The sequence below is a fragment of the Leguminivora glycinivorella genome, chromosome 15, assembly GCF_023078275.1.
Source record: "Leguminivora glycinivorella isolate SPB_JAAS2020 chromosome 15, LegGlyc_1.1, whole genome shotgun sequence".
NCBI lineage: Eukaryota > Metazoa > Arthropoda > Insecta > Lepidoptera > Tortricidae > Leguminivora > Leguminivora glycinivorella.
Window position 1 is genome coordinate 55,709 of NC_062985.1, and position 24,460 is coordinate 80,168.

General features: G+C 37.1%; 1 protein-coding gene across 1 annotated transcript in view; it reads right to left on the reverse strand.

Moving 5' to 3' along the window:
• The window catches only part of LOC125233897 (microtubule-associated protein futsch), a 290,060-nt gene that overhangs the window by 46,885 nt on the left and 218,715 nt on the right, over positions 1-24,460 (reverse strand). The window contains exon 3 of the mRNA XM_048140062.1: positions 17,224-17,396. Coding sequence (XP_047996019.1) covers positions 17,224-17,396 — 173 coding nt within the window. The remainder of the gene's footprint in view (positions 1-17,223; positions 17,397-24,460) is intronic.

Here is a 24,460-nt window from a genome sequence, read left to right on the forward strand (position 1 = left end):
TTGATTCTATATCATCGTAGAAGCCTGGATTTGGGCACAATTATAAGCGTATTTATTTTAATATCGTTCTAACATCACTTTTATTGCATACTGTTCGCTTTTACAGTAATCTTGCCAAAACTAATTTAAGCTTTCTTAGGCTAATATCGCTTTCACGTAAGTATTTTATAAGCCTGCATAGGCTTATTTTGATCCAACATTAGACTCTTGTGAGCCTAAACAAGCTTATTTTGATTTTTGTACGACAACACGATATTTGAAACATTCTACGGCTACGTTGTGACAAAATAAACACTAAAGGTAATTACGTATTACCATTTAGTAATATTTATAAACTTCGTGTTTCTTATCCTTGGTGCTTCTTTATATTGCGCGGTACCTAAGTATTTGGAAAATATTATTTACTGTAAAATAGACCCTTATTTACACTTCAAATTTCATGCGCCCACTCAAATAATAGTATTTTGTATCCTCGTTAATTATTTTATTTCTTTATTTGCAGTAAAAAGACGCCATTGTTATAGTTGCATTTTCTCAGTGCGCTATTAGACTATTATAAGATAATTTACTATAATATTAGCGTTCTTGAATACCAATGATACGGCCATGTTTAATTAATTTAGGATTCCTTGCTTTAACTATATAAAACCTCATTTTCTTAATCTTGACCTGATTTTATATCACTTGACCATATAAATACAAGTATACTTATTGTTTTTACTTTTTATTTAAATGACAAAGTTGGTGATGTGAAATGGTTGTATACTTACAACTGTGTTCCCAAAATTGATTTAACCTCTCGTATGCTTAGGAGCGGATCTGCTCCATATTGTTTCAACTTTAACATGTAGTTATTATGACTAATATATTAATGACAATTTTTTGACAGACGCATACGAAAGGTTAAGGTCAATCCACTTTATATTGATATCATCTATTGTTTATTTAAGTATGTTTATCCTATATCACTCTAATATCGAACTAAATTACTGCTATTAATCTCATAATAGCTTTAAATAAGGTCACAAAAAGATGCACTATTGTATTTTTATGTTATGCTGATATTAGTCTGAAATTCTTACAAAAGCATTTATTAAGACCATTATAACATCAAATGATCCAATATCACTCTAATATCTTACTTAACTACTGCTATTGACCTTATAATAGTTTTAAAAAAGATGAAAAAAGTATGTACTTATAGTGTTTTTATGTTATGCTGATATTAGTCTGACATTCTTACAAGAGCATTTATCAGGACCATTATAAAATCAAATAAACTTAGAGAAGAGGACTATAAGAACAGTTACTCTCAAGAACAATGAATCTACGTAAATGTTATTGTAGGAGTAAGAGGCTTATAATAGTATTATAAAATGCGCTTATATACATATATGAGACTAAGTAATGAGACAGAGTGTTCTAGAGTCCGTACTAGCTTGTCTAAGACTAATATAAGAGCAGTAACATGTTCCAAAACAATTATAAGAGTGATATAAGCCCACCACTCTTATAAAGTGCGCAATCCAAGACTTTTTTGCTAGTTGGGCAATCTTTGTCACTCAAAACTTTGTGTGATTTCTCAAGTCAGCTTTTTTTCATTTATTAAACATTTTATTTTCATTTATTTATTTTAAAATGTTTCCAGAAAGGATAGATAGATCTTATCACACAAAATTTCATACAAAACGATGTCTTACCAATGAAATGTTAAGTCACTTGCTATGTTTTTGAGTTACTTAGCTTAACTTTATCGTATTTCGATAGTTTGTAATATACGTTTACACGCACTGGACCCTACACGAAATTTGTCAGTATACTAAACACTAATAAATTTCTGACAGTTAATCTTAAAAATCAATTTGAAATGATTTATTTTTAACAAATATTAAAAAATAACTATTCGGTCAGAGTGAGTACTTTCAGACATAGTCTCAATAAAAAGGGAAACTACACTCTTCTCATTTATAGAGGTTATAATTGACTACAAACCCACCTACCTTACACCATTTAAACAAGTTTTTAGAGAGTAGGCTAGATTTTTATAAGAAAAGCCTGCTATGTGACGCAAAACACACGATCTGGAAACATTCACGATTTCTACAAATAGTACAAAATTATCGCTGTGTATGAGATTGTACAAATCGGGCACAAACGTCTAACACATCTTTTTGATCTTTTTTGATCTTGATCGGGGAAAACACTGTATCGGAGTTTTTCTTGATCTGGCAAAAGCCTTCGATACTGTCTCAGCGCCGATTCTTCTCAAAAAACTTGAATACACTGGCATAAGAGGTTCGGCGCTGGGATGGTTCGAAAGCTATCTCACAAATCGTGCGCAGCATGTCAGAGTCGGCGATACCGTAAGTAGCGATTTGCCTATCAAATTCGGTGTCCCACAGGGCAGCATCCTGGGGCCAACGCTCTTTCTTATATATATGAATGACATTCTATCAATCCAGAAGCAGAACACTGAGATGATATGTTACGCTGATGACACTGTGGTCCTCTTCAGTGGTCGGTCGTGGCCTGAGGTAAAGTCGTTGGCAGAGACTGGCATGTCGCGTGTAGCTGACTGGTTAGATAGAAATTTACTTACTCTGAATACTAAAAAAACTAAATTTTTAACTTTTCATAAAACCCTTTCATCTGCGCCTCACTCTTGTAATACTTTGGCTTTGTCTTCCAGTTTCGGTTCACGCGACTCCATTGACCGTGTGGAAACGGTCACGTATCTCGGAGTGGCAATTGACCAAAAACTGTCCTTTAGATCACACATTAAAATATTGTCAGGCAGGGTTAGAAAAATTATTTATATCATGAAACTTCTAAGAGGCGGAGGGTCCCAAGTTGTATTAAAATTAGTATATTTTGCACTCTGCCAATCTATTATTCAGTACTGTATTGCAGCCTGGGGTGGCGCCGCCAAAAGCGTAATGATAGAATTAGAACGGGCGCAGCGAGCCGTACTGAAGGTAATGTTGAGGAAACCTTTTCGTTATCCCACCGACGAGTTGTACAGAGAAACATCAGTTCTTAGAGTTCGTCAACTTTTCATAGTAAAAGCTGTTACAGAATCTCATAGAATTGCTGTATCTTCTGTTGACCACATCAGGCGACGTCTGAAGCGTATTAATCACCTTACTATTTCTTGTCCTAGAGCCCATACTGCGTTCGCCAAACGCTTTCCATTCTTTCTACACCCTACAGTCTACAACAGGGTCTCCAAGATATGTAACTTTGATGACTTCTCTTGTTCTATCTTAAAATCAAAAACTAAAAAATGGCTTCTTTCTCAGTCCTACGATCAAACAGAAGAAATAATTCATACTTAGTTGCGTATACTCACACACACACACACACACACACACACACACACACACACACACACACACACACACACACACACACACACACACACACACACACACACGCGCACACTCATTAAATGTCACTTCCACATATGCATGTCTGCCCTGTTTACTTAGTTTAAATAGCTTTTTTTTTATTGTCTCTGTGCATGCACTTTTCTAGAATTTAATGTAATTTGTATTACCTTTGTAAAAATATTTTTCAAAAAACAAAACGGCCAACATATTCCGTTTAGACAAAGTCCCACAGTTAAATCTATTTTTTCGGTTCCCGAGATACAGGCTGCGCCTAGTTTGGGGCCGACGGATATAACCTTAATGGCAAAAATGTAATTATGTTAAGTTCTGCTTGGAAATGTACCTATATAGATATTTTTTGGCAAATAAACGATTTATGATTATGATTATGATTTTTATACAATATTTCCGAAAATATAGCTATGTGTCATAATTCACATAGCAGGCGCAATTCCAAAACTGCTGTTATAAGAAGATAATGTAGTTATGTGATTTATTGCAGTTAGCGATTATAGGAGGAACATTCAATGTATGGGCATCACATACCTACTTTTGATAAAACCTGTAATACTGAAATGAGCTCGACGCTATTTTTGGAGCATATGTATTTAAAAATAAGGTTTAAAATGGCATTGAAAACGAAAAATCGTTAAAAATCACATAGCGAATTTTGCACGCGCAGCGACGATAATATCATCTGCAAAATAAAACAAAAAAACGTTAAAATTCGTTCAGTAGTTTTTGAACTATACGCATTGCAAATGAAGCGCGCGGGTTTGAAAGAAGTCTCGTACCGCTATACACGCAAGACTGATTATTTATTTTGGTCACCAGTACTCACTACTTACTATATTACTATTTAGAATCAATGTTTTTAGTATTTTTATACATTATTAGTTTTTTATTCCGAGTTTAGGTGTATTTAGATAACCCCCGTAAACTTTGATGGTCATAATTTTTATTTTAATACGTAAAAGAACTTAAATAGGTACACATAACATTTGCATCACCTCTCCTTTTCAAGGCTAGAGATAATCTCCGACAACTTCTGTAGGGGGCTACGGAAACATATATTAATACAAACTTATTTTTTGCTTCTCGTCTAGGTTATACTGAAAGATAAAAGAGTCATTCAAAATAATATCAAAATACAAGGAAATAATGAATAAATAATAATTTACAATATCATTTTTGCAAAATACTTTTTATTTTGGCAGCTGCCTGTGCAAATGTTACATTACATTATTTGCATTGCGCAGGGTAGATCCACAACACGTACAGCGTATTGTTTCGCAGCCTGTTTCACAACCGCAATTGTCCAAGTATTCCCATTCATACCATAATTATCTCCCTGTTTTCAGACGACTGCAGTACCCAACTATCATTGTACGTCTTCCAACCCCAGGATGATGGCATAGGCACAGAAGTAATATCCAGAATATGGGGCGTTGTTATATGACACGGAGCGCATGTGCTGCCGATGTTGGTTACTAATTTATTTTTGGTGGTAAACAGTTTCTTGCTCACCTAGTTCAGGTGAACTTTTCAAGCATGGCGATTATTCCTCCAGGAAGACTTTGTAGTTACTACGATGTTTCTATCAAAGCTGGTATAACTTCAGAGTGTGCAAACAATGTTTTAGAACATGATGTTTTTCTTTTGTATTGAAAAAAGAAGTGGTGACAGACGTAAAGACGTGAAAACCACAAAGAGCAGTCGGTCTTCCAGGATCCAAAGTGTTGGCTATTTTATAACTTATACTCTGGCAGGTTATTCTCATTTAAAATATTAAGAAAATATACTAGATAAGACTTGGAAATTTCCCAATATAATTAGCTCCATAGATCCCATGCTTAAATGCCAAATTGGGACCGTTCTTAACACATATTTTAGTGAGCAAGCATGGACTCAGGCCTGTTTTCCGGTATGGTTTGGGGGCTTAGGCACTCGTAAAGTGTCGTTTTGCCGACATTCCTGCCTCCATTTACATCACGTCCGATCTCGCAAGTAACATCTTGAAAACCTCCACGGCTACAAACTGCGAGATAAACTCAAACAACAAAGGGCATGGGACACTAGTACCCGTTACCACCCTGAATTCACTCGAGGCCTCTTCACGAGGCAAAGACCTTTCGGGCTCTAAGCTAGGCCCAACCCCGAATCTGGCCACTGACTTTGCGTCTATCCTTCACCCGTACTTCAGACTCCAGTAGTTTTTATTTAAATACCAAGACATTTGTATCGGAAGATCTGATGATACGCGTGAGTCCCTGTTCCGCCATATCTTTTGCGCGAGGTACAATGAGGCTATCAGCTTCTTCCGGTTACGTTCCTATGGTTTACCCTGAAATAGCAGAGCAAATGTTCTCTGAGGAAGTAAATTGTTTAGAAAAAAAAAAATCACCACACTAATAACATCAACAGGCTACAGTTTCTGGAACAAGCCTTGTTGGTTGTCATACTAACATAACAGTGTCTTCCTGGAGGAATAAATTAATGGCCAAGCTTGAAAAGTTCACCTGCGGCCTATATATGATCCGCAGACTCCACATTTATCGGTGAACTTGGTGCGCAAGGAACTGTTTCCAACCAAAATTAATAACCAGCATCCCACCAACATCGTCAGCACTACAAAACATACGCTCCCTGTCGCATAACAAGCAAACCATCTCGAAACGTAGACTAAGTAGACGAAAAGCAGAAAATAAGTTATTTTATACATAGATATTTCTGTAACCCCCTACAGAAGTTGTCGAAAATTATTTCTGGAGTCCTCGGAAAGGACAATTGCTATTAATACAAATGTTATGTTATGTGCATTTAATTGATTTAAACTAACACGATCTTCACTCATATTATTAATAAATTAAAACGGGACTTAATCGCGTAAAACTTACGTTTTATATTTAACCCGACGTTTCGGACATGACATTACGTCCGTGGTCACGGGTAGACTGGCTGGGAGTTGTATCAACATCTTCTAGCTGTACGAGTTTTTCGAACTACCCGCACTTGATTGTCATCAGTCACTTTTACGCTAGGGTTGCCACTCTGCCTACATACAACACTCACGACATCCGATGGTATGGGACGGGAAGTTTTCTCACGTTTACACTTGCTAATCACTGGATTCCACGAAGATGAAATCCCTTGCCCTTCATTTTGATTGAAATTACGATGTTTCCTGATTTCAATCGCTTCACGTACTTTCCTGCTATAGTAAAGACGTTCAGTTGAAAGGACTTTGGGATTATGCAGTTCAATCCAGTGGTTCGGTCCTGACTCTAGCAAATGCTCGGCAACCGCAGACTTATTTATTTGTCGTTTTTTGACCGCCGCGATATGTTCTTTGACCCTTTCCGCTATGGTGCGTTTGGTTTCTCCAATATAAGAACTACCACAGCTACAGCCAATCTTATAAACGCCTGGCGTCTGATATGGAATAACATCCTTTGCTGACCTTAGTGAAAGTGATAGGTCGGATGGATGGATCCTTGGCGCACACTGTCTACAGGAAGCCTACTCACACAGATAGATACCTCAATGCTCAGTCTCACCACCACCCTCGTCACCTACTGTCCGTCGTTAATTCCCTAAAGAACAGAGCACATGACCTTTGTGACCCTGAATTTTTAGAGAGTGAGATGACACACATTCAGGAGGTTCTTAGGAAGAATGGGTACAGGGTGGATTGTCGGCAACCGAGACGAAAGCCTGCGAAGAAGCATCTGAATGTTGCAAGACGACCGGCATTTATGCCCTATGTCAAGGGAGTGACAGACAAGGTTGGTACCATACTAAAGAAGTATTCGATACAGACTGTGTACATGCCGTTGTCGAGGGTGGCGGGGCAACTAAGGTCAGCAAAGGATGTTATTCCATATCAGACGCCAGGCGTTTATAAGATTGACTGTAGCTGTGGTAGTTCTTATATTGGAGAAACCAAACGCACCATAGCGGAAAGGGTCAAAGAACATATCGCGGCGGTCAAAAAACGACAAATAAATAAGTCTGCGGTTGCCGAGCATTTGCTAGAGTCAGGACCGAACCACTGGATTGAACTGCATAATCCCAAAGTCCTTTCAACTGAACGTCTTTACTATAGCAGGAAAGTACGTGAAGCGATTGAAATCAGGAAACATCGTAATTTCAATCAAAATGAAGGGCAAGGGATTTCATCTTCGTGGAATCCAGTGATTAGCAAGTGTAAACGTGAGAAAACTTCCCGTCCCATACCATCGGATGTCGTGAGTGTTGTATGTAGGCAGAGTGGCAACCCTAGCGTAAAAGTGACTGATGACAATCAAGTGCGGGTAGTTCGAAAAACTCGTACAGCTAGAAGATGTTGATACAACTCCCAGCCAGTCTACCCGTGACCACGGACGTAATGTCATGTCCGAAACGTCGGGTTAAATATAAAACGTAAGTTTTACGCGATTAAGTCCCGTTTTAATTTATTAATAATATGTGCATTTAAGTTCTTTTACGTATTAAAATAAAAATTATGACCATCAAAGTTTACGGGGGTTATCTAAATATACCTAAACTCGGAATAAAATACTAATAATGTATATAAATACTAAAAACATTGATTCTGAATAGTAATATAGTAAGTTGTAACCAAAATAAATAATCAGTCTTGCGTGTATAGCGGTACGAGACTTCTTTCAAACCCGCGCGGTTCATTTGCAATGCGTATAGTTCAAAAACTACTGAACGAATTTTAACGTTTTTTGTTTTATTTTGCAGATGATATTATCAGATTTTATTTCAATAAATAAAAATGTGACCATATCGTAGAAAAACTATTTGTAAATTTCGTGAGAATAAAAAAAATTGAAAATTTCATTTTTTTCTTATTATTCGGCCGCCATCTTTAATTTTTTTTAATGATTTAAATTTTTATATGAATAAATGTTTTAATACAAACTGATAGCCACCCCAACCATTAAAATCGGTGCAGCCGTTATGATTCCAATTTTTTTTACATCATGTGCGAAAACGTCTTTCAAATCCGCGCGCTCCATTTGAAATGGGTATAGTTCAAAAACTACTCAACGGATTTTCATGATTTTTATTTTATTGTGTAGATAATATTATCAGGTTTAATTTAAATACATACAAATGTGGCCATATCATAGAAAATTTATTGGTAAATTTCACGATAATGAAAAAAAAAGTTTGAAAATTTCATATTTTTCTTATTTTTCGGCCGCCATCTTATTTTTTTTATGATTTTATTTTTTTTATATTAATATGCGCTTCAATACGAACTGATAGACACCCCAACCATTAAAATCGGTGCAGCCGTTATGATTCTATAAATTTTTAAAAATATGCGGCCGCCATTTTGGAAAATGTCCGCCATCTTGAATTCTAGTGGATGAAAATCGTGTTTCCTCGGATGAAATCATTTGTATTGGTCCCTAGTATCACTGTGCAAAGTGGCTTGCTTTCTGCATAAAATGCAGTTTTTTTCCGTAAGCCCTATGACTATCTGTGTGCTTGCCGAACGGATGACTGATTTAGATTTCGGTTTTTTTTGTTTGAAAGCTGATTTAGTCGGGAATTCTTAGCCATGTTTCATGAAAATACCGATTTTACTACTATGTCGGGGGTTTTTTCAATTTTGTTTTATTAATCGCGTTCGAGTTGTGTGATTTTTAATATGTGTACAAAGCGCGAGAACTTAGTGTTATAAAAAATAAAAAGAACTCCGACAAAGTGGTTGGGAGCTAGTTGGGAGCGATATTTTCAGTGAACGAGCAGGCACAAATCTAACTGAGACACCTTTGCACCTGACCAAATATTAACCGGCCGAGGCCCTCTTAAGGGCCGATACAGTTTGACTGCAAAGTATACTGCGACTAGTGTAGAAACTGCAGTCCATGTTACATTTTATAACAGTCCATCTGATATAGGCCCTAAAAATAGCTGCGTTTTCATCTAACCTTTCAAGTGACAGGGATATAAGGTGAAAATGTCTACCAGTCCCCAATAAACTGCTAAATATCAAACGCAGCGACAAAGCAACCTTCCAAGTAATTTGATTGTGAAGCCGGGCTCGCTGCGTCAATACTGACACAATACCTTGTACCTGACCAAATAGCCAACCGGCAAAGCCCTCCTAAGGCTGAAGCTTCACTAGAGCTTGAACAAAGAGGAATAAGTGAGGGAAGAGTTGTAAATGCGGATTATTTGTAGTGACATCTAGCGACAATCACGCGTCAAATAACGTAAGTTATCAGTACTGCTACTTGCCAATAGATGTCGCGACACTCGCGACGAACGAAGAGTCTAATGCTCAACAATTTTAGCTAATATTACATCATTCTCTTGTCCTTATCCCAGTCACTTGGGGTCGGCGCAGCATGTCTTTCCTTTCCATACATCTCTGTCACTCGTAATCTCATCATTAACTTGTTTTAGTTCCATATCATGTCTCACACAGTCCATCCACCTCTTGTTCGGTGTTCTTCTCCTGTTACTTCCACCACCTTCCACATTTATTCGTAATATCTTTCTCGTCACATGCCTTTTATCCCTCCGCATTACGTTTTAGCTAATATTACAATAGTATTAATCAGTATTGTTTTCAATTCCTTCTGCTTGTAATATAATACAAATAAGTTGTAAACTGTCCTAATATTATTTTTTTGGCAAACGAGACACCGTTGACACCTAGTGTCGAGTAGCGGTAATGATAAATTACGCTAGTTGACGCGTGGTTGACGTGCGAATGACTCTAGATGTCACTACAAATAACTTGCATTTACTGATGTATGGAGTTACAACTCTGTTTTATTTTATTTATTTATTTATTTTATTTTATTACAAGGAGATAAAATATAATTTTATATTGAATAACTACGAGTAGTCAACCGCACTACGTCGCTAAGGTATGAATTGCAAAATATATGTATACAAATCACAAAATAATGTAATTCCATATTAATATTCCATATTAATATAATGAAATGCTTCTTTCCTTATTAATTAGATAAGAACTGTTTAAATAACTACTTAGATATAAATATAGATTAATACCTTTATTGATTTGCCTGTGTGGTGACGGGTTAAGAATTTCACCACCCCCTTTCTTCCCGTGGGTGTCGTAGAAGGCGACTATGGGATATGGGTTAAATTGTGGTGTAGGCGAGAGGCTGGCAACCTGTCACTGCAATGCCACAGTTTCGTTTTCTTTTAACCCCTTATTTGCCAAGAGTGGCCCTGAAGCTTTAGTAGTTTCAAGTGCTCTGCCTACCCCTTTATGGGATACAGGCGTGATTGTACGTTGTACGTACGTACGTACCTTTATTGAATAAAAATACCTATTAGGTACAATGTAAACGAGCGACAACGGCGGCAGATAAACCGTTAGCGGTTTTCGCTCGCTGTTCAAATGTAATAAAATAGTATATAAGTGTTTTTAGATAAATAAATTTAAAAAAAAATATTAACCTTACAGAGACGGTGAATATGAATGATGATGAATAAAACGGTTTCATTTCCCAAATTCTTTTTTTCTTATGCGCACAAGGAGCGGAATTCCTTACCGGCGGCTATATTTCCGAGCTCATATAACTTGGCAACCTTCAAATCTAGGGTCAACAGGCATCTTCTGGGCGAGCCTTTGGCTAGTCTGTGGCCAAGAATAAGCCCATTTAATAATTATACCTCTAAAAATATTAAAACCTTCGTTTAGACAAGTTAGGCTCCGCGCACACGGGCGACAAAACTGTTTTTTCTCCGTCGCTCGGTCTATGGGCTAGTATGAAGGTGCGCACACGAGGCGACGCAACTTTTCATACAAATACGAAAGTCGCCGAGCTACTTTGTCGCCCGTGTGCGCGGGGTCTTAAAGAGGCATATGAGGTTAGGCAGACGAATACTTTACTATCACCCTATCTATCATATTATCGTCTCCAATCTAAAAAAAAAACACACTAAAACAGCATACAGATCCGCGTTCAATATGAACTTGTGTTAAATCAAATCAGCGTCATACGGGGCTTCGTTCAATGTGAACACTGCTTATTCGATCACAGTTGCCAGCTGACCGCCTCCACTAATTTCCAGACAAATGAAAAGCGCTAAAAACGAAAACGGAAATTCGTTCGAAATTCGAAAAATTCACGCTTTGTTGCGTGGAAAGGAACGTTTTTCGACACGGCAATTGGATGGTTTTAGGCGAATATCAAGCGTTCTGTTTTGCGATTTTGTGATATGATTTTTGGGAGAATAAAGGTGTAACGTAGCTGGGAGAGGTCAGGACGTGTTTTGAAAAACATTTCAAGGCAAATTATTTTCGCTGCTTTGGTAGAAAAAAAGGAAAGATATATTTTTTTAATTCGTTTGTGAAATAACATACTTTCAGTTCCTTTTTATTAAACTGGCACTGGCAGTAAACTTTTTCACGTTCCAATTTAATATATAAATACTCCGTAAACATTAACTGAATGTACAAATCTATAGAATTATGGAAATCAGGCGTCTCGAAGTAATCCGTAAACAATAAAACATACATTAAAAAAAACACGAACCCGAATATATAGAATCTCCTCCTTCTGGGTAAAGAAGTCGGTTAAATCATAAAATTCATATGAATTTAATGATTTAACAGTGTCTTGCTCGTTTTAATTTTGGCTAAAACCTACGAAAGTATCTTATACATTTTAAATTTGAACATTTTCTGGTTAGGGTGCCTAAAAAGTTACTACAGACATACATACATACAATCACGTCTGTATTCCATCAAGGGGTAGGCAGAGCACATGAAACTACTCAAGTTTCAGTGCCACTCTTAGAAAATAAGGGGCTGAAGGAAAACGAAGCTGTGAAATTGCAGTGACAGGTTGCCAGCCTCTCGCATACTACGCCACAATTTAACCCATATCCCACAGTCGCCTTCTACGATACCCACGGGAAGAAGGCACTGGTCCCACAGCGAGCTAGTAAGCTATGAGCTACCGGCTATAAAAACGAACAAAAGATAAGCACTCCCGTGCAAATAAAAGAGACACGGCGATATTGATAGCTCACCGCTGGGCGAGTAGCTATAAACATCGCCGTGTCTCTTTTATTTACGCGGGAGTGCTTATCTTTTGTTCGTTTTAATAGCCGATAGCTCATAGCTTAATAGCTCGCGGTGGGACCAGTGCCGAAAGGGGGTGTTGAAATTCGTAACCCGGACGCCTGTGCGTGATTATATTTATTTATTTATTTCATAATGGTAAATTACAGTATAAATTATTCTACGTTAACCTATATGAATTTACATTATGATCGTCAATTATAATAATTTGGCATGCAAAGATACAATAATATAACGTCAATAATACTCAAAAACAATAGAAATTATTAAATTAACAATTTGTAAATGTGGTTTTCAAAACCACCGTCATTAAAAACTAAATAAATAATATAGCACAAGTCAAATTAAAAGTCTAATAGTTAGGTATCTCATAATGATCGTCATATTAAAATGAAATTATGAGCAATTGGTAATAATAATAGTTCAAAATGTCAAGTAAATTATTACAATTTTAATTCCATATATTCATCTACCGAATATAATGGATTTATCAATAAAAAGTTCCTCAGTTGAAGTTCAATACGTATGTGTATGTGAATTAAGGTAAGAATAGAGTAATATCTTTAGGTATTTAACCCATTCGCTGACAGTACGTTGACAGCCGAACTATTGCCGCAGAAAAGACATACACGTACAGCGAGGCAAATCTCGACTGGGAGGCAATTTTAACTAATCCATTTTTTCCATTATGAAGTTGAGTTGTACATGTATCCACTGAACACGCTTACCATATAAATAAACGGTAGACACTTTATTTATTATTGCAAACATTGTAAAACATGGAAAAAATGGACAAGTTACATTAGCCCCCAGTTGCCCCGCTGTACCTTACCCCTTTTATGTATTTTCAGTGACAGTACGTCGACAGGCGGAGCACTATCAGCGAAACTTAAACAAAATTTACCGGCAAAAGGCCCTTTAAACCACCTTGAGGATGAGTGAAATGATTACCCACATCCTCCTTGTGTTATCCCGGCATTCGCCACGGCTCATGGGAGCCTGGGGTCCGCTTTGACAACTAATCCCAAGATTTGGCGTAGACACTAGTTTTACGAAAGCGACCGCCATCAGACCTTCCAGCCCGAAGGGTAACTAGGCCTTATTGGAATTAGTCCGGTTTCCTCACGATGTTTTCCTTCACCGAGAAGCGACTGGCAAATATCAAATGACATTTCGCACATAAGTTCCGAAAAACTCATTGGTACGAGCCGGGGTTCGAACTCGCGACCTCCGGATCGAAAGTCGCACGTTCTTACCGCTAGGCCACCAGCGCTTCAGTAATGATTACCCTACCAAATAAAAAGGTTAAAAACAGATCGCTTAAAAATTATTCTTGAAAAACCACTTGGACTATGGCGTAAGGAGTTCGTTTCTCAAGGAGTTAGCAGGGAACTAGGAAGGTTAAAGAAGACCACATGTGACCTGCTGAATTGCGAAGTCTAGTGTCAAAGTTTCAATATCTACTTCGGGTCACTGAGATAGCATAGTCTTAAGTAATATCTAACTTAGGTAATTAAACTTAGGTTTCACTTATTAACTTGCTTTCAATGCTTCATCTCCGCAACATGATCAATTGAACTAGTTCTAGCCTCGTTGTTTTAGCGCAACCAATTTCCTACCGACGGCATTGGCACACGGATATTCAAGATGGCGGACTAACATTTGGGTGAATCAACTTTTTCTTGCTTTTTGCAAGAATTACCCTTACTTATTATTAGGTCTACTTTTGTGATTTTTAACCTTACCATCGTGAATAAAGATCCTTATTTCACGTATACCAATTACGGAAAATTTTAAAAACGATTCATTTTTAATTAAAACAATATGTGACTCAGTGGAAGAGACACTTTTTTCATACAAAAGTGAGGGACAGCTATGTCCACTGGGTCACTGCTCGAAACAAAGTTATAAAATAGGAAATCCTATAATTACATGTTGTATTGCGTAGCTATTATATTTGTCTTTAATATAATAATTATACATTAATTAGACTAAATCCCAATTAAATTTTCTGACCACATGTAGTCGAAGTATGCGAAATTTTCCTGGCAAAGAAAAGTTGATTCACCCATTTAACCTTTGAAATAATTGTTTCATTTTGATGGATTTTGTGTTCTGTTTACGTTGTACACAAACGTAGTGCATTTTATTAAAATGAAGTGTTCGTCCGTAGTTAAAATAAAAAAAAAACATAGTATAAAACCAGTAATAATTCTTCTAACAAATTTTTGCGCCGCAAGGTTTGTCCTTGAGTAACGCTCGCACGCAGCGAGGATCAACGAGTACATGCAGAACCGGAGGATACCGGTCGCGTTCTATTTTTGGCATGCCCTCTCCGAGTATCAGAGCCATTTTATTCAAATAAATAAATATTTGGGGATACTTTACACAAATCATCCTAGCCCCAAACTAAGCAAAGTTTAGTGTGGATGCTGGGCGACTCGAAACGAATGCATATAAAGTGAAACGAAGAAAGTTTTCAATCAATACGGTTAGAAAAGGAAGAGAATTTTATGCCAAGCGAACAGTCGAAAAGCTATACAACAGCATAGGTATTATACGAAAATAAATTATGTAGAACTCATTAAGTAAAACCAGGCAAATCGTCAATGCTACAAGTGAAACTGTCAAAGCAACAACGGAGGCGTTCCCGGAACTCGTGAATATTTGATTAGTTTCCTCTGGAATTCGGCAATTAAATGTCAGATACAGTACATGTATCGAAGGAAAAAGGGCCTTGTTGAATCTTTAATTATATTACCTTTGAAGGAGTTCGGAGGGTGGAATGATTGATGGCAAATAAAGACTCATTAACGCGTCGTAGTGGAAAGGTTAAAAATAGTATGGATTTTTTATTATTATTAATGGGCTTACTTTAAGTCAGTTGGTAAAAACTTTCTGTAATATTTAAAAACAAAATTAATTATTCAAATAAGTATATTAATAAAAGTACAACTGTACTTACTGTGCATATTTTAAAATACTCGCGTTTAATAAGCCTACATTTTGTATTTTAGTATTCTTACTTATAAATATGAATAGAATAGAATAGAATAGACTAATGGTTTATTCGTAAGACCACAGACAGTAAACTTTGGAGATATACAGATATAATATGAAGAGCCACGAAATGGCTTTACCTAACATCGGCATATTGCTGGCGAGCTGGCTTCCAGCGCTGGTCTTCCGGTCAGACCATTAGTCAGAAAAATGACGCATAATATGCATTTACAAGTTACTTACATTTAGAGATTCTGCTTTCTACTTAGATAAGTACCTGCCTACTTACTGATTATATAATAAAGCAAAACTTTCTAAGAAAGCCTTGTAGTACGTTTCGTAGAAAACGTAAAATATCCTACAGAGTAACTAAGTCAAGATTTTAATTAACTCTAAGAAAATCGCGCACAACAATCCTCTTTGATGTAAGAAGGTCCTGGAATTAATTTACAGTGTTATTTTTATCTCATCATCTAAAACAAAGGTAATTTACTAGGTACTAAAGGCAAACTAAAGGTTTTTGTTATGAACATTTTGTAAATGCTGAGTCAAAGCCTTTTCCGTACTGCACACATTGCTGGACACACAAGTGTAATTTTCTGTTTGTGTGTATATAATTTTCTTATGATATTTTTGTGTATTTGTTTTTATTATTTGTTTTTTTTTTTAATTTCACCATTTTGTGCTGTGTATGTGTGCTGTACTAAATAAATATGTTTTTCTTTTCTTTCTTTCTTCCTTATTTTGTAGCTGATAAAAAAATAGTGCGTGGAGTCCATCTGCGCGGAAGGAGTGAAACTTCGTAATGTGAAAATGAAAATAGTTCAGAAGGGGTATTTCAAAATTCGAGTTGGCAACACTGAGAGTTAATCTTTCAACACTGTCAGTTGGAAGTGGCAACACTGAGATTTAAACGTTTAGAAGTTTCACTTCAAAAAGAAAAATCCAAAACTTTTCCACGTTGTGTGTGGTACGAGTAAAATCTATAGAACATGGAAACCGAGAGCTACTTAAACAGGTCTTTGAGTCTAAACTAAGAGATATCATAATTAAGAGTTCCTTGAAATTATATGAACTTGTATGTACCTTTATAATCCAAGAGCCAACACTAATTGCCATACCTGGTGAAGCTGCTAAGCAGGTTTCTAACACACTAGCGTGTCTCCATAAAGACAGACTCCTGGCTAAGCTAGAAGGTCATAGAGTACCTGCATAATCCTGGATCCATTCCCTGCGGCGGTGTAGCCAGCGTGGACTAAGTGGCGATGTCTAGCGAACTTGCTAAGCAGGTTCCCGTGTTTCCTTAAAGACAGTCTCCTGGCTTCTCTAAGGGCCCTGAAGAACCTTGAAGATCACGAAGTACTTGCATAATCCAGGAGCCGTTTCCTGCGGTGGTGTAGCCAGCGTGGACTAAGTGGCGATGTCTGGTGAAGCTGCTGAGATGGTTCCTAGCGAGTCTCCTGGTTCGTCTGAGGGTTGAGGTCGTTTCCTGCGGCGGTGTAGTTAGCGTGGACTAAGTGCCGGTGTATTGTGAAGCTGCTGAGCAGGTTCCTCATGCTTTAACGTTCATTCAAGGGTCAAGAATGAATGTCTGCTGGTGGTTTTTGGAGATAAGTACCTGCATAATCCAAGATCCGTTCCCTGCAACGGTATTGCCAACATGAACAAAGTGACGGTGCCTGGCGAAGTTCCTGAGATGGTTCCTGGCGTGTTTCCTGGTTCGTCTGAGGGTTGTAGTACCTGCATAATCCAGGAGCCATTTCCTGCGGCGGTGTAGCCAGCATGGACTAAGTGGCGATGCCTGGTGAAGCTGCTGAGTAGGTTCCTCATGCACTGCATCAGCGTGTTCATCTGAGGGTGGATGAGGATCTCCGTCACGAGGTTCTCGGACGCGAATTGGATTAGTCTTTCGCCTGTGAACAAGCAGTTTATATTTAAAAAAATATTCTGAAGGTCATTAGGAAACATAATAGATAACGAGTTTTGTAGAGTATAAATTTTTATATAGTGGTATCTGCATAAAAATTACGACTAAAAATTTATTGACTTAAGTGTGCAAATTTTCGTGATATAATTATAAATATTTCAAGGTAGAAATAATGTAAAAAAATAAGATTAGATTGATTCACGAAAGTACTTATGGATTGTAAAAATTGGTAATTAAAAATGAACTAGATTCTTACAATACAATGCCTGCCGTTGCAATACATACCTATACTTTAATCCACTCATACTTAAGTACCTACATACCTCAATAATTAAAGGTTATTAATTGAATCCCATCCACAAACCTACAAGTTCCAGCAACAAAAACGAAGGCTTCTAATAATTTGTCCTAAGTATGAAAATAGGACATTCCAAACTCGCAAACTATCTTCATCCTTCAAAGATATCTTGTAAAAAACTTGTAAGTTTTCCTTGTACGTAAAATATATTCTGTCTTACATTGCGAAGGTCTCTAGAGCCCTTCAGTGTAAGGTTACCATAATTTTACGGACGTAGAATGGGATATGTTCTTTTTACTATGCGGCAACAAGTGAGTGGACCTACTGTACATTACATTTAACAAACAAGCAATGAATGTAATTCTTATTATAACAAACATGTTTAATTAGTATTTCAAATGTATAGAATTAAGAATCTAGTATGTAAGTTAATGTTTCTATACCCTGACGGGTGCATTGTGAACCAATTGTAAACACATGTGTTTGAATAAATGATATGAATATGAATATGAAAAATGCTTAGAGAAGACGGGGATAGTTCGGAAAAGATGAGGAGTAGCAGGTTGGCGTACGGTCTTGTTATGAGGAATGATCAATCTCATATAGGCAAAAAATTGTTAGAGATGAATGTTGATGGATGGAGAGGGAGGAGTAAACCCAAACAACGATAGATGGATTGTATGAAAGAGAATATGAGAAAAAAAGAAGTGGGTATTGAGATGACGATAGAGAAGAATGAAAGATAGCTCAGATGGAGTCATGCAGGCACCACTTCTGGGAACTTCAAACGTTGACCCTCACTTCCATGTACATTTTGGAATCATGTAAATTTGTAAGAAATCAAATGAATTTATTTACTTCGACCACATCAAAAATGAAAAGAAATAATCGCGACTTATACAAACTGATATTGCCCCTCTCAACATTAAAAATAGTTACGTCAAGCCCCCCGTATATGGTTATAAAAATTTACAACCACCTACCAAATTCGATCAGAAGTATAGCAAAATTGCCACTCTTTAAAAAACACTTAAAAGTATAATTATTTAATTAAAAAATGTTACTATAATTTAAACGAGTATTTTGAAGACACAAACGAGGAGTGAAAATGTTGATGGCTCTCTCCCTTACATTAAAAATATTTAATTTATGTGCATGTTAGTTTTAAGTATATTGCTGTGCCCTTGCAGGGTGTCACATGTATACCGCACTATCTATTGTACCACCTAATTATGTAATGTGATTAATGCAATAAAATAATTTGAATTGAATTGAATTGAAAGAGGAAGACAAGTTGTACCGACCCCACATAACGTAGGATAAGGGAAAAGAAGATGAAGAAAACGGGGATAGTTCCCTTTTCCACCGGGAAATTTTTAAAGGGACATGTCCCAGTATGTCAAAACGTATGGTAACCCTACTCCAATGTCATATTTTACCGTGTAGTATTTACATTTGGCTGTATTCTCCAGTGTGGTGAATATATAAGTCTAAATGAGTTGTTCTTTTGACGGCGAAGCACAAAAAGTTAGTCAGTTCAGGCGTAGAGTTAGGCCCTCCGCTCACGAGGCTACTCTCAAGCGACGCGATTGCAATGCAATTCATGGTTGCATACTGGTATGCTACTCGTTTCCGCACACAGTGCTACGCAACTTAAAGTTTAATTATTGTGCAACCTTCTATCACTAAAACCGAAAGTACCAAAAATCACTAATAACTTCTAAACCGATTACCTTAGTTACAAAAATTATATTGTTCCATTCGTTTTAGACCTAAACCTACCAAATTACACTAAAAACAGCAAAATATCTACACAAACAAAAAAACATGTTTTCAAGTTACGTAATATTTGGTTGGTATACCTACCTACTACTATTAGCTAGGTAGTACTATTTAGAAGGCGAAACACGATGAATTTTGAATCGTGACGTTATTTATCACTCACCCCTTCATAGTTTGTAGTAGGTTAATGTAATAATAGTAGGTAAATAAACCCTTCATTTCATAAAAACAAAATATAATACCTATACTGACCTGTCATATTCATTTTTTTGCCAATATCATTCCACGCCTTTTCCACCACATCTTTTCTCATATATTCTGGCAGCTTATAATTATACAAACACGGATAATTTTCCACTTCTTGGACAAATCGAATATTAAACTTTTGATCCACCGCCATTTTTGTTTGCAACGTGCATGCGACTCGAGTAGCGTGCGACCAGCAATGACAGTCGCGTGCGACTGGTAGCATACGGGTCGTAGACGCGTCTCGTCGTGTGCGGAGCGACGTTAATTTGTATGCAGGCTACTCACGAGCGACGCGTATCATACGCGTATGAGACGAAAGTCGCTTGAGAGTAGCCTCGTGAGCGGAGGGCCTTAGATTGAGAGTATATATCATTGAAATAGGCACTTTACATGAGTTATTATTTAGTTAAAGTTACATTTTTTTCATAAATTTGCTGATAATGCGATATAGGCACTGGTCCCACCGCGAGCTAGTAAGCTATGAGCTATCGGCTATAAAAACGAACAAAAGATAGGCACCCCCGTGCAAATAAAAGAGACGGCGATTTTAGTAGCTCACCGCTGGGCAAGTAACTATAATCGCCGTATCTCTTTTATTTGCACGGGAGTGATTATCTTTTGTTCGTTTTATAGCCGATAGCTCATAGCTTACTAGCTCGAGGTGGGTCCAGTGCCATAACCTGTCACTGTATTATCACGATTTTGTTCTTTTCAACCTCTTGATAGCCAAGAGTGGCACTGCAACTTAATTTATGAAAGTACTTTTTTCTGGATAGCAGTTATCTAGGTACAGGAAAATTGGCGATTTTTAACGCTATTTTCGCAATTTTTGGTAGTTTCTTGTAATAATATGTATCAATAATGTATACTGAACATAATACTGCCGAAAAAAATTTTATCTAAAACTTTCAAAATCTCAAACTTATTGCGAAGGCAGAAGATGTTGATTTAAAAATCTGAAAATTTGCACAAAGGCTTTATAGACTAAGGGGCATTGATTGATAACTATAAGGTTTGCTAATTCCAGAAAAGTGTTTTTTCGCTCCACCCCACTGTACAACATAGCAAAACTTGCTAATCGTCGCACACCCAACACCGCGGAAGTTTGGCGGCTCGACCGAGCGTGAGCGAAATTCGGAAGTCGGACGTGAAAAGTTACCGAAGTACTCTATAATGGCGGGCTGAGGATTTATATACAGGTTAAGTATATACTTTACAATAATAATTAGGTACCAGTGGCGTAGCGTCGATACAACTCGATTCCCTACGGGTTCCCTAAAATTCTGCAGTATCTGTAGAAGTCCATACAAAACAGATCCCAAAACCCCCCCGGATTTATCAATAAAAAATTTCACGCATCGCTACTGTTAGGTACTATGGTAACTATAATCCATACTAATAATTATAAATGGGAAAGTGTGTGTGTCTGTTTGTTTGTCCGTCTTTCACGGCAAAACGGAGCGACGAATTGACGTGATTTTTTAAGTGGAGTTAGTTGAAGGGATGGAGAGTGAATAGGCTGCTCCCTGCTGAAAGTGCTGCCCATCCCGCTCTCGGTTACCTCACAGTTGCCGCCTGTCAAAAACGTGAACAGTCGACCTGTCATAATTGTCTCACTCACACAAGCATGGTACGCGTTCACCTAACTACACGAGCTTAGAATGTGTGCTAGGAACGCGCCTCTTACATACATTTGATCGCCAGTGTCCGAGATGTGGTGTACCTATTGTAATATGGTTCAATATGGCTTAAATTTGTTTTTATTGGCTAGTAACAATTAATTGGAAAGTTTGAAATTTGACACAACTTTTTGTGGATTTGAATTTGACCAGGCGACATTTCTTAAAACCCTTACTGCAAAAACCTTTATGACTTTGAAACAAGGTTCAAATCGAACTCGATTTGAACCTTGTTTCAAAATAACCTTGTTTCCTTGTGGACCAAAATATTTAGATACTTATTTATAACTATAAATAAGTATCTAAATATTTTGGTCCACTATAAATCACCAAGCTCTCCATCTAGTATTTTTAAAATATGTTCTACTTAAGATAAACAAAATTTTAAGTATCGTGAGACTGAAACAGGAATTTAATCAACTAAACAAAAATAGTACATTACATCAGAGGCCGGGAAAATGAGGATTTCCGGCCAAGTGGGTATATACGGCCGAGCGAGCGTGCGAGCGAGGCCGGATAGGGATACGAGGCCGGGAATCCGTTTTCACGCCGAGGCATGTATAGTGCTTTTCTCAAACATACAATGAAATAAAAAAAAAATGCTCTAAAGGACAATATTTTATTAAAAAAAGTTACTTTGCAGGCCTAGGCCTGAAAAATAATATGAAATCCCTTTACAGGACTCTCGAGTTGTTGCGCCCAAAAAGCGATACTTCCCAGCCCATTTTAAGGAACGTAAAGACAATATTTCATTGCATGTTTGAGAAAATATAATTATTATGCTTGCATATGATGAAACATGGAAGTAAGTTTCTGACATGTTACACTATGAGTAAAAAACTTTACTGAGAGATAAACACAGAGTTAGGTCAACAATAAAATACCATAATAAAACAGGTGTTATACAACAAATATACCTTACTAGATGCCCGCGGCTTCGCTCGCGTTAGAAAAAGACAACATCTCCAACTATCTCCACTTAAAAAAACACGTCAATTCGTCGCTCCGTTTTGCCGTGAAAGACGGAAAAACTAACAAACATACACACTTTCCCATTTATAATAGTAGTATGGATAAGCCACTATAATTATCATTCCTCTATGTGATTAATTCTAGGCATTACTAAAATCAGCCCCACGTTTACTAAAGTTTCAAGGTGATACAGTATGGATTGAGTCCGCAATGCGACGCCACTATTTCTACGAACCGACGTAACATTTCTATCGACGGTCGGTTGTCCTTTGGAGACTGCAACTCATTGCTTTCTTTGTGAAATAAAGTAAAATTTATTCTGGAACAGGCTACTTTGATGAGAATTCAAATAGCAGGCGTCTCTGGAGCAGGCATCTACAGGCCACAGATGCACACTATGTGCTTTTTCACATTATCCGATCTGATATCGTATGTCAATCTGTGTAAGAATGTCGTATAATATTTATTTATTTATTTATATTTATGTAGGACTGATATCCCATACATTTAAGCCGCACTCTTTGATTTTTGCCTTTAAAAAGCTTGCGACATCCGATATCGGATCAGATAATGTGATAACGCACTAAGTCGTGCCGTATTGTCATCGACGTTTTGTATTAAAAAGATTTCCCTTCATTTTCTAAAATTATACAAACACTCTTGGCAATGGGGTTGCCAGCCTCTCGCCTACGCCGCAATTTAATCCAAGAAAGATCGAGATGAAATTCTTAACCCGTCACCACACGGTTCTAAAATCATCTCAGCTAGAAGCTAGGCTATTAAGCCTACTAAGCAGTTCCACTGCACCAAATGTCACTGTTCCGTACGTAAATGCATGCTGTTCTTATAAAAACACAAAAATCACCATATGTATGCCTTTCAGATTTGAGGAGTTCCCTCAATTTCTCCAGGATCCCATCATCAGAACTGGCTTGTGATAAAAATGGGACTAATCTGTATGCATGTATGTATTAGATCAATTTTTTTTTAAATCGGTCCAGTAACGACGGAGATATCGTGGAACAAACATAAAAAAGAATTTAAAAAATACAAACGAATTGAAAACCACCTTCCTTAAGATTTGGATGCGGCCGTTAAAAGTATTCAAGTAAAAAACTAATTCAAGGAACGTATCCTAACATCTTTTATTCTTTATTCCTTTTGTTTGTCTTGACGCAGGTCTAGAAAGGCAGAGTTTCATATATATTACCGAAGTAATTGAAGTGGGTACCGGGTATCGACATTAAGATTAATGGAGCTTAGGTCTATTTCGGTTACCTGCTTAAAAAAACCCATAAATTAGGTGCTTCTAGGCCTTTCAGCACATGTAAGTAACAACATTTAGTGTACAGTCACTGGCATAAAATAAACGATGATTTCTGTACCTTGTCGCTTTTAATCATTTGACAAATTCGTATGACATTTCAAACAAAACGTTGATGTGACAATGTATAGAAATCATCACATATTTTTGCCGGTGACTGTAATGTTTCACCAAGCCACAGTATAATAGTATGGCCACTTCCGCTCCCCACTGAAAGCGCCGCCTACCCCCTCTCGGTTACCTCACAGTTACCGCCTGTCAAAAAGCGAACCGTCAACCTGTCATATTTCACTCATACAAGCATAGTACGCGTTCAACCTACACAAGCTTAGAATGTGTGTTAGGAATGCGCCTTTTTCATATATTTGATTGCCAGTGTCCGAGATGTGACCAAGCCAAAAGATCTATAAAGAGAGCTTACTTTTTATTTAATGTCACTATAATTTTAAATCATTATAAATTTTATGATCTGTGTCTACCTCTTTTGGGGATACAGGCATGGCTTTACGTACGTACTATACGTACAGGCACCTGTACGCATTCAATAACTCGAAAAATCTAATCATAAATTTATCAAAAATGTTTTTTACGTGAGTTCCAAGGGATTAATTGAATACACAACAAAAAATCAAGCTATACGGACTGGCCGATAGTTTCTAAGTAAAAATGTTTTAGCGCAAAAATTCTGTTGCAAACTGACTTTGTTCCGGATTTGCATGGCGCTGACATGTGATGGCCTTGCATTT